At 33.7% G+C, this 11,807-nt stretch overlaps 1 protein-coding gene across 1 annotated transcript in view; it reads right to left on the bottom strand.

Moving 5' to 3' along the window:
* LOC136038580 (pre-mRNA-splicing factor ATP-dependent RNA helicase DHX16-like) overlaps positions 1-11,807 on the bottom strand; it is a 75,482-nt gene that overhangs the window by 29,789 nt on the left and 33,886 nt on the right. Inside the window, exons 10-11 of the mRNA XM_065721774.1 lie at positions 7,286-7,572; positions 3,153-3,293 (exon numbers count right to left, since the gene is read on the bottom strand). Of these exons, the coding sequence (XP_065577846.1) occupies positions 3,153-3,293; positions 7,286-7,572 (428 nt within the window). The remainder of the gene's footprint in view (positions 1-3,152; positions 3,294-7,285; positions 7,573-11,807) is intronic.

The raw sequence follows: 11,807 nt of genomic DNA, 5'->3' as shown, positions 1-11,807 counted from the left end.
TTCCCCATGGTTTCTTGGGATTCCTGGCAAAAGTAGGACATTTATTAAGAATCTAGATACATGTGTGAAGCCTTTTTTGAGGGGTTTTACAGCATGCAATTATCCGGTCAAGTCACTGCTAAATTATTAACCCATTTTCTGTCTAATTTTTTACCCTCTTTGAAGTAATTAGCAATTGTACTGTTATTTTTTCTTTTTAAAGAGAGTTTGATTTTCACAGCAAAATAGAATTATCCTTGATATTAGGGCGTTTATCCCCCCTTTTCAGGATAAAGTGCAGCTTTTAATGGATCAATTTTGGAAACAATCATTTTTCATTAAAATCTACGTTTTTGCAATAGAAGAACTACCCCCCTCCCCCACAGCACCCATATTGCACTATTAACACTAAAATTGTCCTTTCAGTGGGATATAATAGATTAATCACTAGTTCTAAATTGCAATGAACATAACCTGAACCTAAAACGTACTTTTGAGGCTTCACTCTTCTTCTCCCCATCCGCTACAATACTGCAGATTAAAGTTATTCTGTATTTTCCGATATACGTGCTTTTTGCATTACAAAATAAAAAAAAAGTGCTACTTTATATCTGCTGTTTCGAAGGTTTTGCCCCCCCCCCCGAAAAAAAATTCTTGCGTACGTGCCTGTGTTGAGCTTATGTATATATTTGTTTAATTGTATAATAAAAGGGTCTATCTCTATTTGGAACTCTTATTTGTCTTGTCATAGAAAAGGCAGTGTGGTCTTGGAGAAAAATACTAACTGCTTCATATATGAGTTCAGACCTAAATATCTATGTCTCTTCTGGTTCACAATTATCTTACAATTATCTAACCCTTATTTTGTTTAACGAAAAGTTACCAGTAATATCTATCTCTCTCTTTCTATCTCGTTTTAGTCCTAATTTGCTTTCACTGCCATATGTCATGTTTCTGGTATCTAAAACTTTCAAGTCTTTATTAATTGCAAAGATAGAGATATTTAGATAGATATCCATTGCTTTAAAGCCACAACGGTCATGAAAAAAAAAAACACAATCAATAGTGTGTCCAGCACTTACCCCCCCCCCCATTCCTACAAAAATCCCTCTCTATGTGTCATTCTCAATTCAATATAATTTGCTATATGTACCACAGTCTTTTAATCCCATTACCGAAAGGAATCACTCATTTGACCCCACATCGCATATTGCCAAAAAATAGATATTTCCTTAAATCCTATAATCTGGAACGAAAGCGCCATAAAGTGGAATAGATTCTCACCAGTTCCTCCACACATAGGACATGAGTAATGACAAACCACCGCCAGTTGTCCTGCCTCAATATTTCCTTCTTTCTTCAAGTGCTAGAAAATTACCCTTCCCTGTCGTATACCACTTAATTTATTTATTCAAATATCAAATATCGTATTCAAATATATTTCCTTTATTCACCAAGAGCTAAAAAATTACGGTACCCCTTCTTGCCATATACAACTTAATTTCTTCACTGATTAGATCCCCTTAAAAAAAAAATATCACATCCCCAGACTTTCTTCCGTTACCCGTATACTTTAAGGTACGTCAAGGGTGCGAAGAACACCTTATATCTGACCTCATTTGCAAAGCCCATAAATGTTTATACAAAATCTGCATTTACAAGCCTTTTATTCGGTAAATTAATAACCTTTTCACAATATCTTATCATTCTAGATAGTATTTTTACCCTTAACAAAAACAATCTTTGGTTACCCTTTATGTACCCCTGTTAAAGTCCTACCTCACTTAAAGCCGCCCTACAGTAGGAAATGCTTAGCTTCATTACTACTTAAAGCACCTCATTCATTTCCATTAAAAATTTTACTAATCGAGTTAGTAATTCTAATTTCACAAAAAAAAAATCCTTTCAATGTTCGTGGCAAATTCGTATGGTACTTGTGCATTATATGGTACACGCTTGAGAAGTGAAGTTAAAGTAATTCTATACTCCTCGGAAACTCATTAAATGCTCACCCAATTTTTAAAGCCGTCGTCAATAGCTTACTTTCCCATTGCTTCGCATATTTTCAAACTAAAATCTGTAAGCGATAATTTGTTTCAGTCTAAGTTTTTGCCAAGCCCTCCCTTTTCGTTGCAACAATTTATCCATACTATTACACAGAACCGTAAAAAAAAAATAGTTTCTTATAAAAATTCCTAGACTTATCCCCCTGGAATTATTGTATAGGTTTCTTTCTCCTTTTTTAAGTAACTGGGTAATTAGAAATTAATTTTAATGAATGGTACTTGTATGATAAACATTCTATCGCTCATTGATGCATAATAAAACCAGTTTTTTTTCGTTAGTTTGTTTCAGCTTAGAGAGAGACAAGATAAAGAGAAGTGACAGAATAGATGGAAAATATATAATCTGGGCTATATATTTACACATTAGGGAGGGGGGGGGAGTAAAGTATTGGACAGTGTGAAGTTAGAAAACAATAGGAGCTGAGCTGACAAAACTCAAATAATTGAATCGAGGCCCAGGCCACAAAGACCCGTTGCCTTCAAACTTCTTCCACGCAAAAAAAAAAAAAAAAAAAAAAAAAAAAAAAAAAAAAAAAAAAAAAAAAAAAAAAAAAAAAAAAAACGATAACCACTAGGCTATCGATGTCTCCATGGGTGTGGTAGCATCAGCTATTATTGATCGAACGTTCCACAATCAAATTTTCAAGGGAATTTTAATATCTGGGAAGGCTTGTCGATTTTCCACTCCCGTCACCTTCCCTAAGGGGAGCATATCGCCTACCGGGGACGCCGCAGCGTTTTTTCAGAACACTTATATTTGGCAAAGTCATGGATATTTCTAGGAGATTTATTTGACCAGCAAGTCCCCAGCTTACTGGCACCGTCTACGTGTTCGCTTGTCGCTCAATAATGGTACAGTGAACACTGGTCTAGACGACTGAAATCAACACTAGTAGGGCCCAAATTTGTGCCAACTACTCTCAGGGATACCATGAGAAGTTTGTTAAAACTACCTCTTCCTTTTCATTAAAAACATTACAATAAACGATTACTAAGCTTCAAGTTCAGTCTTTCAAGCCGTATTTAATAGAAATATTATATACAAAACACATATTACGGTAAGCCTATTACTGCTGGCATAGTTAATAATAAATTAATTTGGCATACCTTGGAAATTGGCGTAACAACTAGGGACTCCATTCCAGTTTTGGGATTGTATGAATTCTGTTTTGCAAATCCCGGATCAATGACATAAATAATATTGTCGATTGTCAATGATGTCTCAGCAATATTGGTAGCTAGAATACACTACAAAAAGAAATAAGATTTAGAACATTTTGTCAAGGACATACATCAAAATGTCCAAATGTCACAAGCATCAAATTTGTCACAAGCTTACACTTAGGTCACAAGCTTGTAATTATCCACAAGTCCATCTCTATACAGGGTGAAAAATTCGTATTGATTTTGTAACTTACACTCGTCTCATAGTTCAGAGCTCATCTCGTAGTTTATAATCCATTTGTTTAATAACAAGTTTACAGGCGAAATAATTTCAACACAGTTTCCCTCGCAAGGCTTCAAGATCAGAATGAAACAAGGGAGAAAGAAAAATATATGAAAAAGAAACAAAAAATCAAATCCCCATCTCGAAAACTTAAAATCACAAGTTACGCGGGGAAGTAGCGCAAGTCTTTTTCTTGATTAGCAGTTAATTATAGACTTTTCAGTGACAACTATACCTTTCAGTGACTAATTATAGTGATATTCGGTGATATCATAATTATTGTAATATTCAGTGACTAATTATAGACCTTTCATCATATATTACATCAGTGACTACATCATCATTATACATCAATAAATAAAGACAAAAAACTGCTCTAATTCACAGTGAGCATACCAAGCCTAGCTCTATTAGGCCGCTCTTGAGGATTATTAGAAAAAACACGACTTAGGAATCCTTTTGCTGGGGGGATCCCGTTTTTCCATTAGGCCTTGAACGAACTAATAGAGCTTGGCTGTGTAGGGGTATAAAAGCCAACAAGAATGCATAATCATTGTTTACTCTGTAAAATGCCCATAAGCCATGTGGGGCCCTTGAGGCTAATGCATCTCCCTCTTACACCCATATTTAGATATTTTGCAATATAAGATCCAACTTATTTAAGATTCAGTTCTTAAATATCATTATATAATTTGTCAATATTTACGTTATTTTAGATCAGTAACTTGAGACATCTTTCGAAATCAATGTCTAGGTACATATCTGTATGAAAATTGGAGCTTTTAAGCTGGTAACATACTAGTAAGTTGCGGAAGATGCAAAGAAATATGTGTAATCTTACCCCCGTAATATGGACATTTTCTAAAAATGCGTGAAAAATTAAAACATTCTTTGAAGGGATCTTTATCCACATGTCCAATTTGAGGCTTTTTACAGATTGGTCACGTTCAATAAATTCAAGCCAAAAAGGAATTGATCCCATAAAAAGCTTAAATGCATTAACCTGATATGCGTTTTTTACAGGTCAAGTTTTTTTATGATTGTCATTTTCTGGGAAATCCCTAAAGTGATTGGTCACTTTCAATAGATTTAAGCCTTCCACGGGAAGTTTTCTAACGCTAATTTGATTTATGACTTTTTTGATTTATGACTCTTTTATAGAATGATCATTCTTAATAAGTTGAAGCCCAAAATAAATTGCCAGAATAGATACCTTTCTAGTCCTAACTTGATTTGCAATATATTTTATACGGTTACATTTTATAGGTCAAACCCTAAAGGAATTCCCTTAGCTTCAAAACACTAATTTCATTGATGAGTTTTCAGTGGACAATTAGGTTAGTAGGTCAATAGATTAGTCGCTTCAAACAGGTTGAGATCTGAAACAAATTGCTTCTTTAAAGAGTTTTTAAACACTAGTTTGATTTGCGACTTTTCATAGGAGGGTCACATCTTTTACTGTAAAGCCTAAAAATAACCACTTTCTCAGAAAGTTAATGCTAATTTAATTGGTGGCTTTTTATCGGTCAATTTTTTAATAGGTTGGTTTCTTATAGTAGGTTAAAGTTTAATAGAAATTGCACCCATAAAAAGCTTTCTAAACCTAATTTGATGGACACATTTTTATAGGAAGGTCACATTTCATTGGTTAAAGCCTAAAAGGACCTGTCCCATAGAAACATTCCAAACCTTAATTAAATTTACGACTTTTTATGGGTTACAAAGGCTTACGAGGCAGTGGCAACAACCCTTAAGTAGTTCCCCCAAGAGTAAATAATTTCTTACACGACAATTGCATTTGCATTTGAAACAAAAAAGTATAAGAAATGAGTATTTTTCTTTTACTAAAACATTGAAAAAAAAAAACTTACCTATTTGAAAACTGTAGTAAAACTTTGAATATTTCAGCTTCATATCCGGAAGCCTTTATTATCGGAAATAAAAGAACCAAAAACTGGCTTTGAAAAGATATGAAAAATAAAAGAAAACACACAAACGCTATGCAAAGAAATTGAAACAAAAATATATAGAAAAAAAGATAATTTTTTGTACTAAAACAGTGAAAATAAAATAAAAAACTTATTTATTTAAGAACAGTAGTAAAACTTGGAATATTTCAACTTCATATCCGAAAGCATTTACTATCGGAAATATAGAACCAAAAATTAGCTTTGAAAAGATATGAAAAATCAAAGAAAACACACAAACGCTATGCAAAGAAATTGAAACAAACATACATAAGAAACGGGTAATTTTTTTTTACTTAGACAGTGAAAATAAAATACAAAACCTGATTGTTTAAAAATGGTAAAAAAAACTTTGAATATTTCGGCTTCATATCCGGAAATATTTATCATCAGAAAAAAAAACAAAAAATTAGCTTAAAAAGATATGAAAAATCAAAGAAAACACAAAAACGCTATGCGTAAAATTGAACAAAAGTATATAAGAAACGGGTATTTTTCCTACAAAGACAGTGAAAATAAAACATAAAACTTATTTATTTAAAAATGGTGAGAAAACTTTGAACATTTCGGCTTCATATTCGGAAGCCTTTACCATCGGAAAAAAAAGAACGAAAAAACGGAAAATCAAAGAAAACACACAAACGCTTTGCAAAGTACAATGAATAAAAACAGAACTCGCGATTAAACAAAAACCGATGTGATACTTCAAGTAACACGAAATGCCTTACGGAATACAACATTGGAACCAAAGTTGATACCTTTAAAATATTGTGTTGACTCTCTAGCATAAATTGGGTGCTATAGACTGGTTGTCAAGCAGGAAAATATTTACAGACAATAGAAAGTATAACTCGATGAATGAGTAGACATGAGCGTGGAGTCTGACGTACTACTTAACAGTAATACAGCTAGGTCAAAGTAAGTAAAACATATATCCTCATTGCCCTAGCGCTACAGTAATGGGACTGTAGAGACCCGAGATGAGCCAGAAATGACTGCCAAAATCATGTCTGGGGAAAGCCCGAAATACAAAGCGCCTACCAGGACGCAAGAAGGGATCTCTTAAGAAGCAATCTAAGGTGGGAGAAAGAAATTCTCATGCTAGAACAGGTCCAGAGGATCCATTCCCGCTAGTTGCTGGTTTTTGGCGAGCAGTGGGGGACCCTTTCCGCTCTTTTGATGGGAGGTTCTTGTTCTTCCGAAGCTGGCCTAAAGCTAGCAGGTAGGGCTCTCCAAGAAAAGGGGAAAATTATGATAAATGATTTGACGATACCCACGAAGTCTAGTCGAAAAAGGATAAAAACAAAGACAAGTTCAATCTCCAAATACCTCGCCCAAGGGGGCATAAGTAGTCAACACTCCGGAACTAGGCTTTACGATAAGGGAAATATTACTAAAATGAGAACCAGGCCAAAAAAAGAAGAAAGATGATAAACTGATCTCAACCAGATTAGCTAACAGTCTTGACGAAATTTTGAAGTTATATTCACATATCAGACTCAATATGCATAGAGAAAATACACAGCTTTAAATACCTAACTTTAAACATTTTATACACCTAATAGCACCCAAGTTAATTTTACGTGATAAACTTTTATACTTCTATATTCGTTTTAGATACGCCTGAAACAATATTCATACAACGAAACAAATGAAGCTAATAGTTTTAGCTTGTATATCAGAAATCTGTTGTATAGCAGATTCAAGAATTCTGTAATTTCTACATTCATTTTCTTTTTTAAAGCACCGACCCTTTTCTAGTGAATTATGTAAACTGTTTAATCACAACTTAGATTTGGGCAAACAAAAATAATAAAATAAAATACCTTTCTTGCTCCTGGCGGCGTTGGTTCGAAAATTTTAGCTTGCATATCTGAAGGCAAATTGGCATAAATCGGCAAGACCAAAAGCTCTTTGATTTTCTTTCCTAATTTTCTTGTTCTTTCTTGAAGAATTTCTAAACAGGTTTCAATCTCCTCCTGACCAGTCAAAAACACCAAAATGTCACCTAATGATTGTGTCACGTGAATTTGGAGAACAGTTACAACACAAGCGTCAATATAATCAGCTTCTGGGGCTTTGGTATAATAAATATCGACCGGAAATCTCCTACCTTTAAATAAAGAATGACTAAATAATCATATAAGATAAAGAAATAAAATGAAAATACGTATAAATGTATGTGTACACACAAATATATATATATATATATATATATATATATATATATATATATATATATATATATATATATATATATATATATATATATATATATATATATATATATATATATATATATATATATTTACAAGACATACAAACAAGATAAAAACTTGCGATGGCTTTTACTTGGAACGGATATAGACCCTAAGACATTCAGAAAAGAAAATCTAATATTCGGGTGCTTTTTAGCTCTAGAAGCGCAAGGCACAAATACAAACCAACAAATGTGTCACCAAATACATTGACATTCTACTCCCTCTGTATTGAAATTAAAGACCAACAACAACAACAAGTTTTTTCAACTGAAAGTAAGGAGCAACATTAAAACTTGAAACGAACAAGAAATTAGTCCGTATATTAGGGGGTTACCCGCTCCTCAATACCTCACTCTTCACGTAAAAGTTTTTTAGTACTCCTTCAAAAAGCTTCATATTATTCAAATTAAAGGACACTTGTGTTTCAGGAGTCGTTCTTAAAGAATTGACAAAAAAGTCAAACCTTAGCGTAAAGAGCGAGGTGTCCTAGGATGACAGACTATCATCAAGAACTGAGAGGATAAAAGGTCTGTGAAGAAGTAAAAGGTTTGCAGTCATGATTGCAAGCCCGACGAGAAAATCCATTTACACTTTTTCACGTTTTACCGTTTGCCGTTGCACTTGACAAATCAGAAAGAAGCTGATTTTGTGAGTATCTGTATTGTCGAAAGTATTCTTAAAAGTTTTTTTTTTTTTATTAGATATATTCTAGTAAAAACTGCTACAAAAAGTATGAGAAACTGATAGAAAATTTTATATAGGTCTCCCCGTTCGCTTGAGAGTCCAGAGGATTTATCGGTAATGTGTAAATTCTAAAACACGGTAGCCCGCCTGAGACTCTAAGTGGGCGAGCCAATTAAGCTTAGGTCACGTGTTCACCAGTGAGTCGAAGCAAATTGAGTCCACCGTTTTACATAAAAGTCCAGTAGATATTGTTCGTCTCATGTCAACCCTAAAATGTCAATCATCCTCATTGCAATTCCAGTAGGCAAAGCTCATATAATTAGAAGAATCTCAGTTGCCCAATTGTCTTCAAAGTCCTGTGGACATTGTCCGTCATGAGCCAACCCCAGAAAATCGATCATCCTCATTGCAATTCCAGTAGACTTTCCCAGTAGGCGAAGCTCATATAAATAGACAAATTTCAGTTGCCCAATTGTCTTCAAAGCCCTGTGGACATTGTTCGTCATAAGTCAACCCAAAAATATCGATCATCCTCATTGCAATTCCAGTAGGCTTTCCCAGTAGGCAAATATAAATATAAACATAATTTCCCTATACGCAAATAGATGTAATTAGACGAATCTCAGTTGCGCAATTGTCTTCAAAGTCATGTGGACATGGTCAGACATAAATCTTTGAAAAGTTTTTATTAGGAGTTTCTAATTGACTTGAAATGGCTCATAGAAATTCATACACTATTTGATTTACCCTTATTCCATGACTATCTACCTTAGTTCTGCCCTAGAATAGACGGATGATAGACTAACTATCAACAAGTGAAATGAAATCACTTTATACAATTCTGAGAAAAGACTTATGCCAGCTTTGCCTCTCACTCAGACTATCTCTCTTGGCTTTTTCTTCAATTAGACATGGCTTGATGGCAACTTGATTCTAATCCAAAAGATTTAAATCTAAAGAGTACATCATTCTCCATTTTCTTCCGTCTTGCGTTGCTAATCAAGAAAAACTTCGTATTGTACTTGGGTTCAACAGACGTTGAAATGACGGAATCCTGACAACCCTGAAAACATAGATAGCACCACTGACAAAACGAAGTTCCACAACTGAATTTAAAAAAAAAAGCTTAATTATAATTCATTTAAGTTTAATCTTTAAATTAAAGATCTTGTTTTTGCATACTTTTTTGATGGTTTGTCATGTTTTGACATAGTTTGTCAATGTTTTCATGGATTTGGCAATGACAAAAGCATCGTCATCACTGAAGCTTGTAGATTCGAAAGCATGACAAATTTGGATCTAACATGACATTTTCTTAAGCTAGGCAGATTCTTATATTTTAAATTTGTTTTTTTTAGTTATTATCAAAGAGTTAGGGCCAGGTTAAAAATTAGAAAATAGGCTAAACACACAAAAATTAACGTACAAATAAGAATTTTTCCTTTTGGCCCACTGTAAAGCAAACAAAAAAAATAGATAACAATGAAACTAAATAATAATTTTATTCGTAGTTAATAATATCTATTCGTAGTTAACTATAATAACTTATAGTTAATGTTGATTTTTCTGGTTAGCGCTAGTTGGCATTGATCGTTATTTACTCGGAGACTAGATCAAACTTTCGGATACGATACAATCAATGCATGCATCATAAATAACAATGCCAAAGAATCCCTGAAAAAAGAAATTGCCTCTGATTAAAGATTAAACTTTCAGACATGAAAAAAAACTTAGGAAGTAACAATTAATACTCGCTTTAAAAACTTAATGCGTACTTTCTAAACGAACTATAGAATATCCTTTTTTTTCTTTTTTTCTATTGTGATTTTTTGACAAAACTGTATAGAGGTTTTGACACTAGACCAATATAATAATAATAATTATAATTTATTTTTTACCCGCCTGTTTTGACAATTTAAGCGGAGTAAAAACATTAAGGAAAGAAAAACAAAATAGCACAAACAATACAATTAATACAGTCTAATCAAAGGGTGGTAAGGACCCAAGCGTTGACAGGCCTCAGCACCTAATCCAGCATAGAGTTTTTTATAAACAAAAATAATATCAGTGGCACAAAACTTTCTGATAATCTTCTGATTTCTATAAGAACGCGGCAGATACAATAGATATTTACAATAACGAAAATACAGAACTCTTATACCTTGCAAATCTTGATTACTAAAAAACGGGCACAAACCGGAAAGAAACAAAATAGAATGATCGCAATATGTAGACTGAAGTCTGGATAAAGCCTTTCGTGAAAATCTGCCTCGGTTCGGGACAATTTTTGCGTACCCAATTTTAAGTTTACTTTTAATATCATTAAGCCCACAAGATCGAAAAGCCGATAAAGATGAACAAATACTAATACCAAGCCACCGAATCGAAGAAACGAGCTTAACTGAAAAATAACCATAATCAAGATCACTACTTTGATGCTTAGCTTCAAAAACTAAATATTCACACTTTTCAGTATTAAGTTTGAGGCCGATTTCCTCAAAAGACTTAAAAACAAGCTGGGTCGACTTAATTAGGCTATATTTAGTGCGGCTGATCAAAAGTAAATCATCTACATATGCAATATACGAAAGATTAGTTAGGCCTAAAAAACCATGATGGATTAACACGTGGCAAAACAGAATAAAGACAAGCATTAAAAAGATAAGGGGATAAGACTCCTCCTTGCCTAAGACCAGAACGGATGGGGATATTACCAACGTAGGTGTCACCTGACTTGAGTCGAACATATGAATTAGCATACCAAAAACGAAGAGTTGATATAATAGACACATTTGCACCAAGTTGGATTAAAGGATACCAAAGTTGGCTATGGCATATTGAATCAAAAGCTTTTGTAACATCGAGTGCACAAAAATGAACCTCAAAACCATTTTTATGCGCTTCAAGTAATAGCGAAACTATAGCACGATGAGCATGTTGGCATCCTATATACGGCTTGAAGCCAAACTGATTAGACATATAATCTACATTAGGCAGGAGATCAGAGAACAAAACATATTCAAATACTTTACTTAAAGTACAAGCAACCGTAATAGACCTATACGAAGGGCAACTAGTTGGATCCTTACCACGTTTCAAAATTGACGTAATGTTACCAACTAAAAAAGAATCAGGGACTAAAGAAGAGCATAAACACATCTGAAAAAGTAACTGCAAGTGATAAACTAATTCATCCGATTCAGTATTGAGGTGAAAAGCACTGATGCCGTCTATATCATAAGATTTCGATTTAAGTCTCTACACTTCTTTTAAACACGGTCAACACAAACGGGAGGTACATGACCTTGAATGATTTTCTTAGGCAACAGGCTAGAACAGAGCTTGGCAAAACGAAAATGAACCGCATATATCACTGTATCGAAAATGTTACTATAATGATTGA

This window comes from Artemia franciscana, chromosome 2, assembly GCF_032884065.1.
Source record: "Artemia franciscana chromosome 2, ASM3288406v1, whole genome shotgun sequence".
Classification (NCBI taxonomy): domain Eukaryota; kingdom Metazoa; phylum Arthropoda; class Branchiopoda; order Anostraca; family Artemiidae; genus Artemia; species Artemia franciscana.
Note: the sequence above shows the minus strand (reverse complement) of the source record. Positions and strands in the feature narration are given on the sequence as shown.